The sequence below is a fragment of the Erithacus rubecula genome, assembly GCF_903797595.1.
Source record: "Erithacus rubecula genome assembly, contig: scaffold_149_arrow_ctg1, whole genome shotgun sequence".
Taxonomy (NCBI): Eukaryota; Metazoa; Chordata; class Aves; order Passeriformes; family Muscicapidae; genus Erithacus; species Erithacus rubecula.
In genome coordinates, this window is record NW_027636152.1 from 189,858 (window position 1) to 211,213 (window position 21,356).

General features: G+C 55.0%; 1 protein-coding gene across 1 annotated transcript in view; it reads right to left on the bottom strand.

Moving 5' to 3' along the window:
* The window catches only part of DCHS1 (dachsous cadherin-related 1), a 43,235-nt gene extending 23,912 nt beyond the window's left edge, over positions 1-19,323 (bottom strand). Inside the window, 2 exon segments of the mRNA XM_079332085.1 lie at positions 10,565-12,379; positions 16,470-19,323. Coding sequence (XP_079188211.1) covers positions 10,565-12,379; positions 16,470-17,066 — 2,412 coding nt within the window. The 5' untranslated portion in view covers positions 17,067-19,323.
* Between the last annotated feature and the right edge of the window lie 2,033 nt (positions 19,324-21,356).

Here is a 21,356-nt window from a genome sequence, read left to right on the forward strand (position 1 = left end):
AGACTCCTGATGTTTGCCTGAAAAATAGAGGGAAACAGGGTCAAGCTGCCTGTGGAACTGCCCGGGAAACTCTCCACTGGGGCTGTGCCAGTCCTGCTGCTCGAATATGTGGGAGCACAAGCCAGGGCTCTGAGCCTGAATGGTGGCCCCACTGCCCTCTCACCTCTGACTTCTGAACAGAGCCCACACAGCTAAAAGGCTTTAAGCAGAACAACATCAATGCTCTGCCAGGAGATTGCTGACCTGAAGCTGCCAAGGAGGCAGCAGTACCTGAGGAAGCCAGGATCACAGATCTCTGGTCTCACAAAGGATTCCAATGTCCCTGCCAAGCAGGGGTGGCACACAGCTGGATCTGCTGTTCCCTAGAAGGGAGAACTGACTGGGGATGTGGCAGCTGGCAGTAGCTGTGACTGCAGTGACCATGAAGCAGCAGATTCAGGATCCTAAAGGGAGTGAGGAACAAGAGAAGCAGAGTACAGACCCTGGATTGCAAGACAGATCTCAGCTTTTACAGGGAACTGGTTGATGGAAGGGATCTCATGGGAGGCAGCATTAAAGGCAAGGCAGCTCAGGAAAGCTGGCAAGCCTTCGGGACAGCACACTGCAGAACAGCCCATGCCAGTGCTCAGGAAAACACAGAGACGTCAGCAGATGGCCTGGGCTAAGCAGGGGCCTCAGGGCTAAGCTGCCATGCAAGAGGTGGTGTGTGCTGAGAGAACTGGGATTGCTCAGCCTGGAGAAGAGAAGGCTCTGGGGTGACCCAGTTGTGGTCTTTCAGTACCTGAAGGAAGCCAACAAGAAAGATGGAGAGAGGCTATTTTAAAGGGCCAGGAGGGACTGGACAAGGGAGAACAGTTTCTCACTGAGACAAAGTAGGTTTAGACTGGATATTGGGAAGAAATTCTTCACCGTGAGGGTGGTGAGGCCCAGGCACAGGGTGCCCCAAGAAGCTGTTGCTGCCTCATCCCTGGAAGTGTCCAAGGCCAGGTTGGACAGGGTTTGGAGCAGCCTGGGACAGTGCTCATGGCAGGAGGGTGGAATGAGATGATACTTGAGGTCCTTTCCAACCCAAACCATTCCACAACTTTTTGAGATGGACACGGAGGCAAGATACATAGTAGGGATCTCAGGCAAGCCAGGAGTGCGTCAACAAAGTCAAAGTTCAAGCCTGAGCGTGCCAAGAAGAGCCTGCAGCACTGTGATGGTAATGAAGGTCTGAAGAAGGGCCCATTTCTGGAGAAGGGACTCAGCAGCAGCACGCCCAGGTAAGACTGGAACACTCAGTGCCTCCCCAGCCCGGGCTCCACCAGCCTCCCAGGCCTCCTCACTTTTCAAAAGGACTCAGAGCTACCAGAGAGGGGTGAAGATAGAGTCAGTGTTTCTTTAAACAGATCGATCCACGTCAATCCACAATGGATGCTGACAGAAATGGATTTGTAGAGCTGCTCTTCACATGAGGTGCAAACAGGGGAGATCCCTGACAACTGGAGGAATGCAAGTACCACATCCCACCTCAATAAAGGCCAAAAGGATCATCTCAGGGTCTACGTTCTTGTCAGCCACATTTTGGGCCCCGGGAGAATGATGGAGTGAGTCTTCTTGTAGTAAGTTTTACTTACTACACATGAAAGATCCTGGAAGGGAAGAGCCATCATGGGTTGACCAGCCTGTTTGCTTTCTGTGGTGGAGTGATGGGATCTGGGGCCAAAGGGCTGACAGCTGTGGGTGCAGTTGCCTTGACTTTAGAAGGATTTAGACACTGCCTCCCACAGTCCCCATATTCAAGGCAAGATACTACAGTTTGGAGGGCTGGGGAATCAGGTGGGTGAAAGAAAGGATCTGGGGAGAGGTCCATGAGCAGTGCTCTGCCTGAGGGCCACAATGAGGGAAAGGATCTGGATGAAAGTGACAGAGAAAATACAACTTTTTGTCAGATAATGGATGCAAATGAAAAGGCAAATGCTTTTGAGACCAGAGGACATATTAAGGATGGATGGGGATGACCCTGATACTGTGTTTTGAAGACTTGGTTGATAGGTGTAGAATGGACTGCTAGCACAGCAGGGTTTGGGGAACACATCTGGGGCACCTTTTGCTGAAATCACTCACTGATCAGTGTAATTGCAGGGGAATGCAGCTGTTGGCATTCCCAGCTGGATTTGAATCTGGCAAGGGATGTCAAAGCCAACAAGAAGGGCTTCTCTAAGTACATTGGTGACAAAAGCAAGGCTGGGTAAAATGTAGGTCTGCAGATGAAGGAGACTAAGGACCTGGTGACACAGGACATGTAAAAGACTGTGGTACTTAATGCCCTCTTTCCCTTACTCTCTACTTGAAAGATGGGTCTTCGAGGATCTCAGAGACCAGGGTGAAAGACATCACTGCTAGGCCCCTCACAATAATCTTTGCTCATTCATAGTGTTTGGGAGGTGCCTGAAGACTGGGAAGGTAAATCTCTCCCTGATCTTCAAGAGTAAGCAGGAGAACCCAAACTACAAAACAAGCAGCATCACCTTGATCCCCAGAAAACTGATGGAGCAGCTAATCCTGGAAACCATTTTTATGCATGGGAAGGACAACAAAATCATCAGGAATGGTGAGCACAGCTTCCCCTAAGGACAAATCATGCTTGAACCACTTGATGAATGACTGGCCTGGTGGATGAGAGAAAAGGAGTGGATATTGTCCAGCTGAAGTGCACTAAATTCTTTGACACTCTCCCCCACAAGGTGCTCGTTCAGCTGAAAACCAGCTGAAGGGCTCCTGTCCAGAGAGTGGTGATCAGGAACACAATATCTGCTTGGAGGCCAGCAGCCAGCAGTGTACCCCAGGGGTCAGTCCTGTGTCCTGTTTGATCTTCATTAACAACCTGGTTGATGGTGCAGTGTGTGCCCTGAGCATGTTTGCTGATGACCCCAAACTGGGAGGAGCAGCTGATGTGCCAGAGGGTCATGCTGCACCTAGAGTGACCTTGAGAGGCTGCAGGGATAGATGAGAGGCCTCCTAAACTTCAGCAAGGGACAATGCAGAGCTCTGCCCTAGGGAAGGAACAATCCCCTGCACCAGTCTATGCTGGGGGCTGCAGCACTGGAGGCAGCTTGGCAGAAGAGGCCCTCCAGGTCCTCATGGCTGCCAAGCTGAAGCATTGTGCCCTTGCTGCAAGGAAGGAGAATGGTGTTCTGGGCAGCTTCAGCGTGAGTATGGCCAGCAGGGCAGGGACAGGATCCTGCCCCTCTCCTCAGCAGTGGTGAGGCCACAGCTGGAGTGCTGGCTTCCCAGTACAGGAGTGAAATGGAAATAATGGATAGAGTCCAGTGAAGGGCCACAAAGATGATGAAGGGACTGGCGCACCTCTCCTGTGACAAAAGACCCCAAAAAGGGAGCTGGGATGGTTCAGCTGGGAGAAGGGGTATCATTCATACAGGAAAGAGGGCAACAACAGGATGGATCCAGGCTCTTTCCCAGTTGAGCCCAGTGGTGGGATCAGAGGGCATGTGAACACAGGAGAAGATCAGGAAGCACTTTTCCTTTATGAGGTTGCCCAGGAAAGTGGGGATGTCCTGCACAACCAACTCTGGACGGTGCTGCTTATGCATGGGGGGGCCATACCAGATTATCTCAAGGGGTCCTTTTCAAACTGAACCATTCTGTCATCTCCAGCCAAACACCCTCCTGAACAGTTCACCACTGAGCTCAAACAGTTCCAAGAAAGCTGATCTGCTTCCCTATCCCTGCACGGCAGCCTTGACCACCCTGGGCAGCAGCATCTGCTACCTGCCCTCCTTCCCCGCAGATGTGGTGAGGAGGCTTTGCTGGATTGCCCTGCAGCTGGGCAGAACAGCATGAGGTGGGAGTGCTGTGGCCACCACAGAGCATCGGAGGACAACAAAGGAGAACAGCAAGATGACTCAGGGTTGGGCAGCCAGAAACCAGAGCACCAGACTTGGAAAGGGAAGTGAGGTCCTGGCCAAGTGTGCCTCTCCCCACTGCATGGAGAGCTGGGAGGGCAGTGACAGGTATCGAGGCCTTGCCATTTCACACCCTCCTCCCAGTTCCCCAGCAGGAGAGGAGGGACAAGTGGAGCCGAGGCACAACAGACTTCTTACATTTCCCAGAGATGGGGATGGTTGAAGTACAGCCCTGCACCAAGGTCCTCAGCTGCACTGCCTGTGGGAGCCAAAGCCACCCCTTCCCACAGAGCCACCTCAAGCGCATCACCAGAGCCCCTCGCACACACCTCCTGCCTCCAGAGCCCTCCTGCTGCCCTGCAGCCCCCAGCAGCCCCCAGCACTGCAGTGATGGAGCACAGCTCAGCAGCTCGGGCTCCGCTCCTCAGCCACGCTCCCCGCTCCAGCCAGCGCAGCCGGCAGGCAGGGAGCTCATCTGGAGCCTGGCCACGGCCGGGGCTCTGCTGCGCACATGTTATGCTGTGGCTTTGGCAAACATCTGGCTCTGGGGCTCCCGCCCCTCTGAGTGACGGCTCTGGGTGGGAGAGGAGGGGAGGCTGGCGCCAGTGTGGTCAGCGATCCCACGCACGGCTCCCTGCGCCTGAGTGCGTGCCAGCGTCCTGCCCTCCCGCCTGGCACAGCCTCTGCCCAGCTGAAAGCGCCCAGGGCGGCCCTGCGGCTATTTCAGGAGCCATTCCTGGCTCCAGGGCTCTGTCTGTGCCTCCAGCACGCCCGGGTCCCGCGGGAGGGAGCAGGGCCAGGGCTCGGCCCAGCGACAGTCCAGCACACGTGGCCAAGGCCAGGGTCAGACGCCGTGGCCAGCAGAGCCCCCCGTGCGGGGAGCCCCAGGGCACTGCCGCACTGCCGGCTCGCACCTCTGGATCCCCCAGGCCCCAGACACGGGCAGGAGTCACAGTCAAGCCTCCACTCTGCCAGAGAGGCTGTGACTGCCCCTTGAGTGACTGCACTCAAGGGTGGATGGGGCTTGGAGCAACCCGGCCCGGTGGAAGGTGTCTTTGCCCATAGCAGGGCGTGGAATGAGATGAGCTTTAAGGTCTCTTCCCACCCTGCTCCACTGGACACAGGGCTGCCAGACACACAAGTAGCTGGGCATGGGGAAGCAGGGGCTGCTGACGGCCTCCAGCACTGCTCTGAGATGGGGTAAAGCCTCCAGTTCAGAGGATGAGGGGAAGGGGGTTAACCACAGACACTGGCAGGGAGGCAGGATGTGAATGGTGGGGCTGGGAAAGAGGTGAGGGAGCCTGGGAGTGCACAGAGCCCTTGTGAGAGCCCAGGGGATCCAAGCACAGGGATGGACCAAGGCACAGAAGGACAAGGAGTGAGGTTCTGCACCTGGGTTCCTGGGTGCCCTCACTGGTCAAATGGCATCTGCAGCCAGGAGCTATAGAGCACAGGATGTCCCATGGAAGGTGCAGGAGCTGAACAGGACTTGGAAGCTGGGGAGCAGAAAGGGGCAGAGAATCCTGGCGTGGAACAGGGCTGGGAAGATGGGCTATGCAGGGAAGAGAGCTCAAGAAGCAGGGATTGAATGGAGGAGCCACAGCACAGGGCAGAAATGGTAGGGCTCTGGGGGGCACTGAAGCGAGAATGACCCCAAACCATGCTGTGGGGCTAGGTTTCAGCCATGTGAACCTCAGGCAGGGAGTGCTCAGAGAAGGTCTATACAAAAAGATGGGACACAGATGGGCAAGATGTGCAGTAGAGACTGGGCTGAGGTCAGCACAAGATTGAGCATGCCAGGCAGGGTGAGCCTAGGGATCAAGGCAGGGCTGGGACCCCCAACATCAGGAGGACATGGAGCTGCTCAGGAGACAGCTAGGTGAGATGGGGGTGTTCAGCCTCAAAAAGGCTCCAGGGAAACCTTAGAGTCCCTTCCTAAAGGGGCTCCAAGAGGGCTGGAGAGGGACCTTGGACAAGGGCCTGGAGTGACAGGGCAAGGGAAAATGGCTTCCCACTGCCAGAGGGCAGGGTTAGATGGCATATTGGGAAGAAGTTCATCCCTTTGAGGGTGGTGAGGCCCTGGCACAGGCTGCCCAGAGCAGCTGTGGCTGCCCCATTCCTGAAAGTGTCCAAGGCCAGGTTGGACTGGTCTAGCAGAAGGTAGGAAGGAAGATAGGAAGTCCCTGCCCATGGCAGAGGGTTGGAGCTGGATGATCTTTAAGATCCTTTCCCACCTAAACCATCCTGGGATTCCAGAGGGAGCAGGGAGAGGCTGGTATGTCCCAAGGGCTATGCAGGTGGAAGAGAGCTGCCCTGGGTCACAGTGGCAAAGGTCTTGGGAGAAAAGACAATTGCAGCTGGCACTGACCAGCGGGTGTGGGGAGAAGAAGAGGGAGCAGAAACTGGGGGGAGTGGGGCATGCTGGTGACTGGGGCCATAGGAGGGGGGCAGAAGGACTGGCCCTTTGGAGGGCAGCATGCATGGGTGGGGCTGTGGGCAGACATGGACCAGGGAGCTGTGTAAGCAAGGGCAGTGGCAGAAAGAGGAGCTCTGAGGAGCTGAAGCAGAGGTAAAGGGGCAGCTGTGAGGGGGCTGGGAATTGCATGGAGGAAGGAGGGAGCTGTTTGAGGGGGTTGGGAGGAGGAGCAGAGGATGGGGGGAGAGGACTGCGAGGGGCTGGGGCCTCTCAGCTGCAGTGGAAAAGCTGCTGCAGCTCCAGGGGAAATGCTACTTGAATTAATCATGGCGCTGGCTGCTGTGCCAAGCCCAGGAGGAGGCTGCTGGCAGCGCAAGGAAATAACTTTCACAGGAATTTGGAACAAATGCAGCTCTTCTGGTGGTAACAACAGCACACACCTCCCCCCACAACCTCCCCATGTACCAGCATCTCCCCCATGCCCACACTCCTGTGTGCCCCCAGACCCCCCTCCACAGCAGCCTGCACCTCAGGACTGTGATGCTCTCCCTCCCCTTGCTCTGCTCCCCAGCACGTTCCCAGGCCTCTCCCCATCTCGCTTTGGAAAGCTTGCCTTCTTGTTTCTAAGGAGGGGGAGGCCTGTTCTGTGCTGTGCAAACGTCTGAAAATAGGTTGATGCTAAATCCCTTGCCCTAAGAACACAAATGCAGGCAGCAATGCCCCCGTTCCTCTTACCACTTTCCTTGACCGCAGTTGGTGAGCAGTAGTCCTTGTGCTGCTGCAGTGTCCATGCATGGCTGCCCTTTGGCAGCACAACCAAGGCATCAGAATTAGCCCTCCAGACTCTCTTTTGGTAGTATTGTGTATGTGGCCTGGTGTAGCCTACAGCTCTTCATGCAAATCTTCCTCCCTAGGGCACAGCCCGTGGGGTTGTCCCAGTGCTATGCATGCAGCACTGCCCATGAATGTCCCATGGAACCACAAATCAGAACCAAAAACTCATCTGACTTGTCCCCAAAACTGCAGAGACTACATTAGGTGCACTGCTGGTCAGCTTTTAATTTCTGATGTTCCCTGACATTTATGTGTATGGGTGCAAAGGAGGTATGTAAAACCCTGGTTCCAAAATCATCAATACTGGATATATGCAAGAATCAATAATCCACCACTGCACGTCATTCAGGTTGCTGTCCAGTCAGCCCATGCTCACCACACAGGGTTCAGAGTTCTCTCTGCCAGAGCACAGACAATACTTGATTTAGCATGAAGAGTCAGAAAGTCCCAGAAAAACACTATCTGACCATGCATGCAGGGTGCTGGTACACAGTGAAATGTTTAAAACAAATTTAAACCAGCAGGGTGAATTTATACCAGAGCAGTGCTTCGCATCACAGACCACAGCATTGGAACGTGGTCCAGTGCCCTAAAGCTTCTGCATCATCAGCTCATGGTGGCAGAGAGGAGCCAGCCTGTGACTGTCCTCTGCTCCATTTTCTGCTGGTCTCATGTTCACTTCTACCCTGGGCTCTGTCTCCACCAGGGTTTCTTTCTCATCTCAGATTTGAACAGCGAGTTTGCTATTTCCTTTGCTTCATGCTCAGTCTGCTACTGTGTAAACACAAGTAATAAACAGAGAAGATGTTATGAGTTGCTTTTTCTTTTTCGGAAGCTCAGGCCAGCAACCTGCTCTGCTCATCCCTGTTCATACTCAGACACAAAGATGGGCAGACAGAATGGAGTCTGCAAGGGAGCAGATCATCTGTAGCAATTCTTAGGTCTCCTGCTCACTCACAGAGACTCCTTCCTTCCCCACCTTTATGTCCTGTCTATGGAGAGCAGACATCACTATTTAAAAACAGTCCTGGTACTCCCATGGTTTTCTGCTTAAAAATGTGGAGGACCAGACAGAGAAGTAAACCCACTAAATTCTGTGCTGACCTGGGTGACTGTCCTGTGCCCTGTACCTCATCTTGCAGGGCCTGCCTGTGACCTGAGCGCTCATGACCATTGTGGGGGTCTGGACAAAACCCAGACCTTTGCAGAGATACTGTACTGTCCTGAGGCAGGGTGAGCCCCAACGCCTGGAAGCCATGGAGAGATGGAGTCAAGCAGGAGCAATGGCACAAAAGGGCTGTGGGGGAAGCACACCCAGCACAGGCAACGTTGTGGGAAACAGTGCTGGGCACTGGCCACCGTGAGCCCTGGCCACCGTGAGCCCTGGCAGCTCCTCTGAAGCCGTCCTCTTTGAGGAACGGGGTGGCCGTGCCGGGCTGCAAGCCCAGGGCTCCCTGACCTGGCTCTGCCCAGACTCGGCTGGCTCCTGCTGCATCCTCGATCAAGCCACAGGCCTGGCCAGGCTCCTTTCCCATCCTCTCCCGTTTCCTGGCTCAGAGGAAGCAGCAGCAGATGTGTGAGCTGTTTGCTTTGTGCCGAGGCCGCGCGGGAGTTACCTGCGCTCAGCGCTGTTCCCAAACCAAACCAGGACCGAGCCAAGGCCACGGAGCCGCGCCAAGGCTGGGCCACGAGCGGCTGCCAGGCCGGCGCAGCCCCTGCCCGCAGCGCCAGCCCCTGCCCCGGACACTGCCCGGGCGGCCCCAGCCCCCAGCCCAGCCCTCCCGCAGCCTGGCCCCAGCTCGCAGTCAGGAGCCCAGCCGCCATCTCCGATTGCATTTCCAGAACCTTCCCACACGGCGAGCAGCGCCGCGCAGGAAGGCACGGACAAGGAAAAGGGGGGCCTCCCTTCGGGGGTTGTGCAGCCCAACCTGCACACGCCTGGGGCTGCCACGCTCGCACAAGGACACGCAGCGCCTCTGCTCTGACCCAGCCCTGAACCCACCCGGCCCCCAGCCCTGCCCCATCCCCACCCACCCAGACCCCTGACTTTCCCTGAGGAAGATGTATCTTTCTTCTCATCTCCCACTCACTTCTGCCCAATCCTACCTTGACCCGTCCCTAAGCCCTCTGATCTACGCTTGCCCCTGTTCCACCTGCCTTCTCCACTCCACACCTGGCCCTTACTCTCACCCAGTTCCTCCTTCCCACCACACCCCTACTCCATCCCCTGCACTCACTCCCCAGCAAGCCCCTCTCCAGCACTCCCACCCCACACCATCAGTCACCTGCACACACACACACACACACACACACACCCCACAGCCCATCCTCCCTACCCCACGCTCACTGCCCTCATGCCCCTGCAAGGTACTCACAGGGCACCCACAGGCTGCTCTTTCTTGTCAGCTCCAAATTTTCCTCCAGGGTGACCTACAGACCCTTTTTCCTTTTTCCCAAATCACAGGACCTCCTCCAGCCTTGTCTTATGGATGCCAGGATTCCTGTTTCTCATGTCCCCTTGGGCACCTCTCACCCACCTGGTGCCAGAGCTGCTCATGGTCCCAGCCAGACATGCCCCACACCCCCAGCAAAGCAGTGCCCCCAGTGCCACTGGTGCTTGTCCCAGTGGACAGCCTGGATGCTGCCATGGCTGGCATGGACACTGGGGGTTGGCAGTGCTTCACTGCAGCCCCACACCTGCCCTCATCCCAACTCAGCTAGGTGGCATCACCTGTCCCCAGGTACCAGAGCTCCAGAGTCTGAGCTGCAAGAGAAACACCAAACACAGAACACATGGAATCCAAACAGCATCACTAGCTCATCATGGGCTCACAGAGCTTTTGGAGGCCCAGCAGCTCTCCAGCTTCAGCCACAACCTCTTGCCACATAAAGGCTGGTGCAGCAGCTCATTATCTCATTAGCATAATTAATGCTAATGCTCACAACCAGCCTTACCAACACTGATGAACTTGGGCTAATGACCTCACAGGGAGAAAGGGAAGTTCAAAGCCTGGCTACAGGCAGTTTCCCAGAGACAGTTCCTTAGCCCCATTTTGAGTGTTCTGCCTGCAAGGTAGCTCCCCACAGCTGCAAGCAAGGCCTGCACAGCAGGACCCACCTCAAGAGAGGCCCACACCATGCTCTGCATGATGGGCAGCCTTGCAGTGTGCCCGAGGTCAGTGGCATTGCCCACCACTTGCACACAGAAAGGATGTACGTGACCTGGCCCCATTCCAGGCTCGCACCAAGGGTGGAGATCTCCACTCCATTCCTGCTGCCAACGCTGCCCACCAATGCCTGCATCACACCTGCACCAAACACCCTGCAGTGGCAGGTCTCCCACCCCAGGCTGCTCACAGACCTGTCTGTGCCCCTGCCAAGCTCAGGCCTTGGCACCTGTACCTACCTGCAAGAAGCAGGTCCCAACAGGGGTGTTCTCCTTCAGGGACACATTGTAGAAGTTACTCCTGAACACTGGCTCATTGTCATTGACATCCTGCAAGGCCACGTGCACCACAGCTGAGGAGGAGAGGGGAGGGGTTCCCCGGTCTGTGGCCAGCACAGTGAGCTGAGGCTGAGGGTCCTTCTCATAATCCAGTGGGGCAGCAGTGGTGATGATGCCAGTGGCAGGGTCAATGGCAAACCAGCTGGAGTGGGTGTCTCGGCCATGCAGAATGCTGTACCGCACCTCCCCATTGGGACCCTGGTCCTTGTCACGAGCTGTCACCTGCAGGACAAAGCTGCCAGGGTACACCACCTCAGGGATGCTCTGCTTGTACTCCTGCTGGTCAAAGAGCGGCGGATTGTCATTAACATCCATCACCTGCAGCACAAAGGCTGATTCTGCCCGGAGCGGGGGTGTTCCTGAGTCAGTAGCTGTCACCCGCAGATCATAGGAGTCTCTTTCTTCCCGATCCAGAAGCTGGTCCACACAGATCAGATAGATGATGTTGTCTTTGGTAGTGAGGGCAAACTTGCCATCTCCTCCCTCCAGTGTGACGTTGACATTGGAGTACTCTCCATAGTCTGGGTCGGACACAGAAATACGTGCCACGTACTGTCCGGGCTGGGCTCCCTCGGAGATCTGTGGGGAGCCATCCTCACTCAGAAAGATGATAGTCATGGTGGGCTGGTTGTCATTGTAATCGCGCACATGGATAGTGACAAAGGCTGTGGTGACCTCAGGGTGGACAGCCCTATCCCTTGCCTGCACCACCAGCTCGTGCACCTTCCTCACTTCATAGTCCAGACCCTTGTTGAGCTTGATGACTCCGGTCCGGGCATCAATGGTGAAGTACTGGTCAGGATCACTCTGCCGTCGGTTGATCTCATAAATCACATCCCCATTGTCACCTTCATCTGCGTCAGAGGCAAAGACCTGCAGGATGCTGCTGCCAGGCTTGAGATTCTCTGAAATGAGCGTATGGTAGCGGCTCTGGTTGAAGCTGGGGGCATTGTCGTTGATGTCCTGAATGGACACATCCAGTGTCATCTGGGTGCTCCGGGGAGGAGAACCACCGTCATAGGCTTCCAACAGCAGTGAGTATGACGAACGGTTCTCCCGGTCCAGAACGCTGCTGACCACCAGGTCCAAATACAGCACCCCATTGGGCCCTCGGCGCGTTTCCAGGCGGAAGGCCTGCCCCACATTCCCTCCCTTAATCGTATAGCCCTGCGTGTTCAGGAGGCCACTGTCAGCATCAAAGGCTGGGTCCAAGGGAAACCTGCTGCCAATGGCAGTGTGCTCTGGGATCTGAAAGGTGCTGTGCTGTTTGGGAAACGCTGGGGCGTGGTCATTGATGTCATTCACTTGGATGTTCACTTCCACCGTGATGCCTTCGGGGGTGACAGCAATGAAGCTGTAGCGGTCCCGAGTCTCCCGGTCCAGGACACGAGCTGTTTTGATGATCCCGGTATTCTCATCTATCCCCAAGTCAGTGGAGACGCCGCTGCCCTCCTGTGCTGAGATGAAATACATGTAGGCGCTAGTTTCAGGGGGTAGGCCAGCACTGATGTCCCCAATGATGGTGCCAGCTGGCTGCTCCTCATCTATTTGTAGATCCAGGGTGCCCAGGACAGCAGAGCCCATCCCTGCTCTCAGGCCCCCAAGAATAAGCAGCTCCAGCAGAAGCATTGTTGACCTCTTCATTTGCTCCATGGCTGGCAAGCAGCAGAGCAGAGGGTGGCTTGATCTCCTTTGCAGAGTTTGCTTTAATCCTGCCTGGAATGCAGACCAGAGGATACTGGTAAAGAGGGAGCAAAGGAAGGACAGAAAACAGCCTGCAAAGGGGAGGCGGGTGGTACCTGCTGCCTGATCAACACGCATCGCCTCACAAGAAACAAATGGGACAATGTGTCAGAGACTGCCCAGGACAAAGGCCTGGGACAGCACCTGGAGTGAGCCCAGCAGGTCACACCTGGCAGTGCACCGAGGTGAGCAGCTGTCACACAGGAGCTTCCTGCATCCTCAAGTGCTTTTTCCAGCCATTGCCTGCCTGGCAGCACTGGCATCAGCTGCCCCAGAGCAGCATGCCCCCGTGTCTTGAACAGCTGAATGCTTCCTGGGAGATTCAGAGCCTGCCCGCAAGAGGACAGAGGTTTTTGGACAAACAGCAGCCCTGCATTTCTCCACCCTGAAAAAAGCTGGTCTCAAATTACGAGATAGCTCGGGAGTCACTGGTTGAGACCCTAGCCCCCACCCCCCTCTCTCCACAGCAATGTGCCTTTCAGGACCTCAGCGACAGAGGTGCCAAAAACCCACGAAGTGCAAATCTGGCGTCCCTGGGAAGGAGCACAGAACTGGAGTGGGCTTCCATGCAGTGAACAATAAATCAAAAAGGATGCATTGCAAAGGATGTGCCCACAGCTGGGAATGCCCGGTTTAAAATCAGCCCATGCTCATTGTTTGGGCTGGCACGGGGATCTGCGGGTGCCCCAAGCCGGTACCATGGAGGGCGGTGGCAGTGCAGCAGGAACGCAGCGATTCCCTCGGAGCTGCCAGCTGCTCCGTCCCACACCCTCCGCTGCTCACTCCCCTCCTTTGTCTCCTTCTCGCTGCTCCTTGCTGGCTCCGACTCCTTCCCTCCCTTTCCCCCGTAACTGCATTTCATTGCAGCAGTGGGGGAGGGACGCGCAGGCAGCCACAGCTCCTGCAGCTCTGCAGCCGGACACGGCCGGCACTCCGGACACACTCCCGTGCCCGCAGGCTGCGGCCCCGGCACTGCCCGCCCCGCCCGAGAACAGCCCGATAACGCAGCCCCAAGGAGCTGCCGAGGCACACCGAGCCCCACGCTCGCTCAGCCCCAGCGAACGAGGCTTCGTGGTCTGCAGGGATGGCGGCAGCATGAGCTCACACTTGGCCTCTCTTGAAAGCGTTTGCTGCTGGTCCCATAACCACACTCAGGAGCCGCTCGTGTCAGATGCAGGAGCAAGAACCTCCCTGTCTTGGGGGATGGAGGTGGCTGGCAATGCCTAGTCTGGGGACTAAGAATATCAGCCCTTGACCAAAGAACCCTGTGGCGGTGTTAACCCTTTCCAGGGAACATATGATGGTATTCTTGGGGCTCCTTTCCCACCTCAGGGCAGCTGTCTAGATTTAGTTTTTTCCTGTGGAAGTCCTGGGTTAGTGACAGAAAAAAAAATTATTTAAAAGTATTTTCTACCCATAAAAAAATGTCTATTTCAGTGGGAATCCAGTCTGAGGTCTGTCCACACATCCTAAGGTAAATCCACATGCTCTCCTTGCACCCAGCAAGTAAGAACCCTCACAATGTCCTAGGACCTGAAGTCAATAGAAGGTAATTTTGTGGGCTGCAATTTGGGAACCTGCACTAACTCAGTGCTCCTAGACAGGTCTGCCTCTCTGTTGGAGATAGTTCTGATTCCCCAGATGGAGGCGTAAATGCCTATCCCTAGAACATGCAGTGCTGGGGGAATGGGGTCTGAGGTAGCTTCTGTGATGAGACTGCACCATTCCAATGGTGCTTCAGACGCTCAGGTCATAGGAAGGGCCAGGGCAGAGGAACTTAAAGGGTTGGCAGGAGCTTAGGGAAAAAAAAAAAAAAAAAAAAAAAAAAAAAAGAAAAAAAAAAAGAAAAAAAAAAGAAAAAAAGGGAAAAAAAAAAGGTGAAGAAAAGCAGGTAGAGAGGCCAAGATTCCCTGGGGCAACCTCAGTGACTAAGGACAGGATGGAGCTAACAGCTGTGGATAGTGTCTGGAAGAAATCAGGGCACAGATATGGGGAAAAGCCCACCTGGTTCGATTAGTAATGTTGCTCTTGAGAAGCCAGTGAGGCTTTGTGGGCTGCTGGAGGGGTGAACAAAAACTTGAAAAGTGAATCCGGGGAGTGTGAAGAGCAGCTGGGAACAAAAATTAGGGTCTCTGGGCTGGAAGACAGGTGATGAAAGCCTCTCTAAGCTTCTTCAGTTCGACCCTGCCCAGATGCAATTGAGTAGTTTCACGGCAAGCCTACCTTTCAGCAAAAGGTGCAACTGAACAGTTATTAGGCTGCACCAGTCAGAGGTGGGCAGAAGGCATCCTTGGTACCAGCAGATCCCCGTTACAAAGTCTGCAGGCTTGGGTCAGAGGAAAACAGCAGTGACCTCAGTGGATGCAGAGTCACAAAATCCGAACAGCTGCTTTCAGTTAGCAGAGAGCTCAGTGCAGGGGCTGGCTTGGCCGGTCCGTGTAACGTGAGCCACACTGCCCCGCTCCCTTTCTGTCCCTCCCACTACCGGGCACCCAGATCCCTTGTGAAGAACGGCAGCAGGAGTCTCTGAAGAAAACTACTGGGATGAGAATCTCTTCACAAAGGTCTTTGAGGTCCAGAGCCATGGTGACGACGTTGACAGAAAGGGCAGCTAAAATGGAGCGAGCTACAACATCCATCTGAGCCTAGGGCTGACAGGCTGGGGCACCAGGGGAGCCCAGCCTACACTTAGCAGATGTGTGACATTTTGGAAGAAAAAAGATATGGAACTACATTGGGACCACTGTGTGCACCCTTGCCAGTGGCAGCTTGTGCCTTTGTGTCAGCCACGAGAAAGGGGAAGTGGGCTCACAGCAGCCCCAGCAGAGGATCTGGAAAGACGGCACCCACTGTGCATGCCACAAACAGATGTCAGAGTGCTTGCTGTGCAAAGACTCCATGAAAGCTGCAGATGTTGCTGATGCCATGCCCTAGGTCTGACATGAGAGGCCATGACTCGTGTAATGATGTTTTTCAGACTCCAGTCCAGAAGAGGAAGCCCGTTTAATCTTTGCTGAGCACTGGTCGCTGACCTGGAATATGCTTTCCTCCTGTACATTCCCACAGACTCTCTCTAGTTTCAGATGATCTGCCCTCGGAACCATGCACAGCCCCGACTTGCCTGCAGTGCAGCCTTGGGCTAACTACTCGCTTTCAGCCTCTGCTCAGCCTAGCACTATCTACAGCCACCTCCGTGCCTCCTGGCTTTCCTACCATCTCCCACCTGGGCCCTCAGCACCCTTCTGCTCGCCCCCAGCCCGGCCACACAGCCTCATCACCCTCCGATATGGGCCCGAGCAGTCAGAGTGACGGTGCCAGTCCTTTCCTGCGATGCAGTTAAGCCCCTACTGCATCCTTGTGAATTCCATTTTTGTGCCACCCTGGGGCTCTCCGCGGGCTCTTCTGTCTCTCAGAACGCATCCCCCACAAAGGAAAGTCTAACGAAATATTTCCGCGCGGAGCCAATTCCCACAGTCCCAGTCTCGGGACATCCCCGCGCCTCATCGGCCCCTGCCAGATTGTGCCCATCGCCACCGCGCTGCGGGGCCTCGCCTGCCCGCCGTACGCTGGAGCCGCCGGCTGTCGGGGCTCGCTCTCCCCTGGAGCTCCCCAGCCGCCGCTCCCCGTCCCCGGCGCTGCCGGACGTCCCGCACCGGGCGGCCTCGGTGCCGGCGTTCTGCCAGCCCCGCTCCCCGCTCCGCCCGGGCTCGCAGCCCCCGCCCGGCGCCTCCACGGCTCCGCCGAGCGCCCTCCCCTCGGCAGGTCTGCCCCGCAGCGGCACCGGGAGCGCCCGGTCCGGTCCGGTCCCGGCCCGGCCCGGCCGGCAGCTGCCAGCGCCGGAGCCGCCAGCGAGCCCGGTCCCGCCGCGGTTCCGCGGTGTTGCGCCGCCTCGGGCGCGTCCCCCCGTCCCCCCCCCCGCCCCCCCAGCTCCATTGTCTCCGCGGCGGAGGCTGAACAAAGCGCCTGGTCCCGGTCCCGGTCCGGTCCCACCGCGCGACGATGCCACCGAGCGGGACACCGGGCGGGGGGCGAGCTGGGGCCGGTCGGCGGCGCCGGGACTTACACTGTGCGTCCCGTGCCGGCGGCGTTCACATCCCGCAGGGTCCGGCCCCGCCGCGAAGTCCCGCAGCCTCCCCGCCGCTCCGGCGCCGCGGCCGCTCCGGTACCGCCGGCCGCTCCAGTGCCCCGAGCGCCCCGGCGCTCCCCCGGTGCCGCGGCCGCCCCGGTGCGGCTGTGGCCCTGCGGAGCGCTCGGCGGCGGCTCGGAGCTGGCTCGGCGCGAAGGCTCCTGCTGAAACCCGACCCAGCGCCGCCCTCAGCCCCCCGCTCCCTCCGCCGCCCCCTCCCCGCCCCGCACCGGAGCGCGCCGGCGGATCGCGGCCCCGGGGCGGCCCCGGGCGGGAGAACGGGGCTGCGGGCGGTGGGCCGGTGTGGCCGGCACCGAGGGGTCGGGCAGCAGGATCCGCACGGAGAGGGAGGAAGGGCTGGACCTGGGGTACCGAAATATGGAAGGAAGCGGTGGGTGCCGGGAGCCCGAGAAAATGGGAATGGGTTGGCAGAAGCGGGAGCGGGACGAGACCGGGCAGGGAGAGGGCTGGGCAGGGGATGAAATGAGGCTGTGACAGACGCTGATGGCATGTGGGGACATGATCACAGGCCATTCTTTCCTCTCTACCGCAGTTGCTTCTTCCGCAGATAACCCTGAGCTCAAGTACCTGTGACCTGCCAACACCTTGACTCACTCAGGGCTCCCAAGGTCCAGGCTGGAAGATGCTCGCCCGATGTGCCTGTGCTACAAGAGACTGGGGCTCCACCAGTCTGTGCCAGGGAAAAATCCAAGACTGATGATTGTCCAGGCATCTCCAACAGCAACTGGGTCCTCATCTTGCCTTGGCCACCTGGGCAGCTTTTCTCTGCTCCAGACAGGTCTCAGCAGTGTCAGTGTGTCCATGTTGGAGCCACACAGCCCCCTAGGGCCAATAACCACTGCTAGACCTTCTTTGGTTTCTTAGTGGAGAAGCTGCTGTTGACTAGAGTCCATTGCTAAGTCATCTGCTAAAGGCCACGGCTCAGTGTGCTCTGAGATGGTCAGATGGTCCTTACAAACTTGTGCCTGTTCCAGTTTCAACAACTTCAGCCTTGACTTAGCTATCATGTCTCTTATTTCTCTGATAGACCTTTAATGACATTCTGTGTAGAGTACAACAGCTCTCAACCTGCATGTGTAAGAACAGGCAAGGAAAGTGAGAGACTGACACAACTGAGTTAGGACCTGCTGGTCAAGCTAAAGAGCAAGGTGGAAATGCACAGCAGTGGAAACAGGAACAGGTATCCCAAGAGGAGTATAGGGACCTTGCCCAGCTGTGTAGGGAAGTTGTGAGGAAGGCTAAGGCACAACTGCAGCTGACCTTGGTGAAAATGCAAAGAATTATGAGAAGAGTTTCTATAGGTGTGTCAGCCAGAAAAGAAATGTCAAAGACAGCGTACCCTGTTGATAAACATGACTGGCAAACTGATAACAAGGGATGAGGAGAAGGCTGATGGGTTCAGCCCTGCTGGGCAGGATAATTGATCTGTTGGAGCATAGGAAGGCTCTGCAGAGGGGTCTGGATAAGCTGGATTGATGGGCTGATCAGTTGATGTATGACATTCAACAAGGCCAAGTTCTGGGTCCTGGACTTAAATCACCACAACCTCAGGCAGCACTGCAGGCTGCGAAGAGAGTGGCTGGAAAGCTGGAAAAGGATCTGGGGTGTTGTTTGACAGTGGTTAAACATGAGACAGCATGTGCCCAGGTGGGCAAGAAGGCTAAGAGCACCTGGCTTCTGTCAGCAATAGTGTGGCCACCAGGACCAGGGCAATAATTCCTCTCCTTTACTCCACTGTGGAAAGAGCCTACCTGGAGCACTGCTCCAGGAGTCCTCAGTAAAGGAAAGACACAGACCTATTGGATTGATCCAGAGAAGAGCCCCAGAAATGATCAGACATCTGGAGCACCTCTCCTGTGAGGACATGCTGAAAGAGTTGGGGTTCTTCAGCCTGGAAAAATTGGGCTCTGGGGAGATCCTAGAGCCCTTTCCACAACTTAAAGGGGGATTACGACAAAGATGGGGACATAATTTTTAGCAGGGCCTGTAATGACAGGATATGAAGGTCTAAAAAACCCAGTAGATTCAGACTAGGTGTAAGGAAGAAATATTTATTGTGAGGGTGGGGAGATACTCAAGGTCAGGTTGGATGGGGCTCTGAGTCACCTGGTGCAGTAGAAGATATCCCTGCTCATTGCAAGGGGGTTGGAGGAGGTGAGCCTTAAAGGTTCTTCCAACACCCCATGCTATGATTGTATTATTCAAACATTACACTCACCTTTAAGAAAGAAAATAAGGAACTCAGGGAACAACCAGTTTTTCAAGGTCATCACCACACCTGGAAAACTCATGGACTGCATTGTCTGAGAATCCATTTCTAACCATATGGAGAACAAAGAGGTGATCAGGAATAGTCAGCATAGATTTAGTAAGCACAGATCATGCCTGAACAGCCCAATTAGCTTTTGTGACAAAATGATAGGCTATATGGATGGTGGGAAAGCAGTAGATGCAAAGTGCCTTGACAGCATTGACAGCTGCTCCCACTGAGTTTCAGTTTACAACCTGAGGACATATGGTCTGAGTAAATGGAACATTAGTGGGCTGAAGACTGGCTGCACCTCTGGGCTGTAAGGGTAGAGTGATCCATGACACAATACAGGGTTGGTGCCTAAGAGCCAACAAAATATGCCAAGCATAGATTTAGGAGCCAGTGCCATTTATTGCTCAGTGTCTTTGTTGATAATCTGTGATAACATGGAGTTCAAGTCTGGAGATGACACTGCGAGGAGGTCACTGATATGTGGCATTTTAGTCCAAAGGGTGTCTAGAAACTCAGAGAAATACAAAGTTCTGCACTGGAGTCAGAATAACCCCAAATTGCTTACAGGTTGGGAACCATGTCCTAAGTTGCAGTCCTGCTGAAAAGAACACGAGGGTAGGGATGAATGTGGAATGAAGAGTCAATAGGATGCTGTCATTGTAAATCAGGCAAACAATTTCCTGCACTGCACCAGGAGAATGGTCAGCAGCAGATCAAGGGAAATAATCATCCCCCTTCAACTGGGATATGGCCACATCTGGAACCCTCTGTACATTTTTGTCTGTTCATGAAGGTTATTGAAAATCTGTGGGAGGTAGGTAGTGGTCTGGGACATCTGGTCAATTTATAACACAACTCTGAAGAAGCTGGGCTCTCTTGGTCTGGTGATGCTTAAGCAATAGGGCTGTTTAGCAGCATCCTGCTGCTGCCTCAAGAACAGGCTACGAAGGTTATGGAACCAAAAGCAGACAGTAGCACAGTAACAATGGCCACACTTACACCTTGAGAGATTCAGAGTGAAGATTAGAGAATGTTTTTTTCACCAGGAGAGTAGTGTAGCACTGGAAAAAGCTACTCACAGAGTAGTGAATCTCATCCCCTTGCAAGTTTCCAAGGCTGATCTGATCTGGTATTGTTGGTTCTCTTCACATAAGAGGCTGGATTATGCAGTTCTGGACAATCCTGTTAACCACAGGAATTCACCTACTATGAGTTGATGATTTTCAGTCAGTTTCTGTTATGCTACTCCTTAGTAATAGCTTTCTGCTTTTATGATGTTCCAGTCACCCTCTATACTCACAATGCCTCTTGACTTTGTCACTGAGCTACCTTATCCATGTACTTTTTGTTTCTTCTGAGATCTTTACTGAAAAAAATTGAAATAAATGAGCTCCAAAACTGATCTTGAAAAGACTGTGCATTTCCTCAAGCATAAAACTCCTAACTTACTGTTTGTTTGGGTTGGGTTTTTTTTGCCAATCTTCCACATTTTAGAGTTTTTATATTAATATCTGTTTTCATCAGGTGAGTAAATAATTTCTCACATGTTACTATAGCACCACAGTTCAGATAGTCTGCTCAACCGAAAAGTTGATCCTGGCTCCAAAAAAGCCACTTGTCAAGGTGTCTAATGTGCTATTCTGGCATAATTTGGCAAAATCACAGAATCACAGAATATGCGGAGTTGGAAAACATCCACCAGGATCATTGAGACCAACTGCTGGGCTTGCAGAGCACCATCCCCAAGAGTCCCCCCGTGTGCCTTGAGTATTATCCAAATTGAAGCCTCTGTTAGCCTTGGTGCTATGACCACTGCCCTGGGTTCCAGTGCCCAGCCACCCTCCAGCTCAAGGGCCTTTTCCTAATATCCAACCTAAACCTGCCCTGACACAGCTTCAGGCCATTCCCTCGGGTGCTGCCAGTGTCTGCCCTGCTCCTCCCCTCATGCACAGCTTGGAGGTCTCTCCTCCAGCTGAACTGACTGAGTGCCCTTAGCTGCTCCTCACATGGTGGAGGTTCTCTAACAGTTTAATATCTTTCTTACATTGCAGTGACCAAAGCTGCACACAATATTCAAGGTGAGGCCAGCCCGTTGCAGAGCAGGGTGGGACAGTCCCCTCCCTGGCCAGGCTGTGCCTAATGCCCCCAGGACAGGCTGGCCCTCGAGGCTGCCAGGGCACTGCTGGCTATTCAGCTTTCTGCTGACCAGGTCTCCTTCCATGGCTCTGCTTTCCAGCATCTCACCTCCCAGTCTGTATGTACATGTGGGATGCCCCATCCCAGGTGCAGAACTTGGCACTTTCCCTTGTTGAGCATCATCTGGTTGGTGGTTTTCCTGTCCTCTAATTTGTCCAGGTCTCTCTGAAAGGCCTCCCTGCCTTCAAAGGAGTCAACAGCTCCTCCTGGTTTTACATCAAAAACAAACTGGCTTAATATCTCTTCCATTCCTGCATCCAAGTAATTTATGAAGACGTTGAAGAGCACAATGTCTATTGCATTACTGCCATGTTTTCAAATTAACATTTCCCTTCAAAATGTGC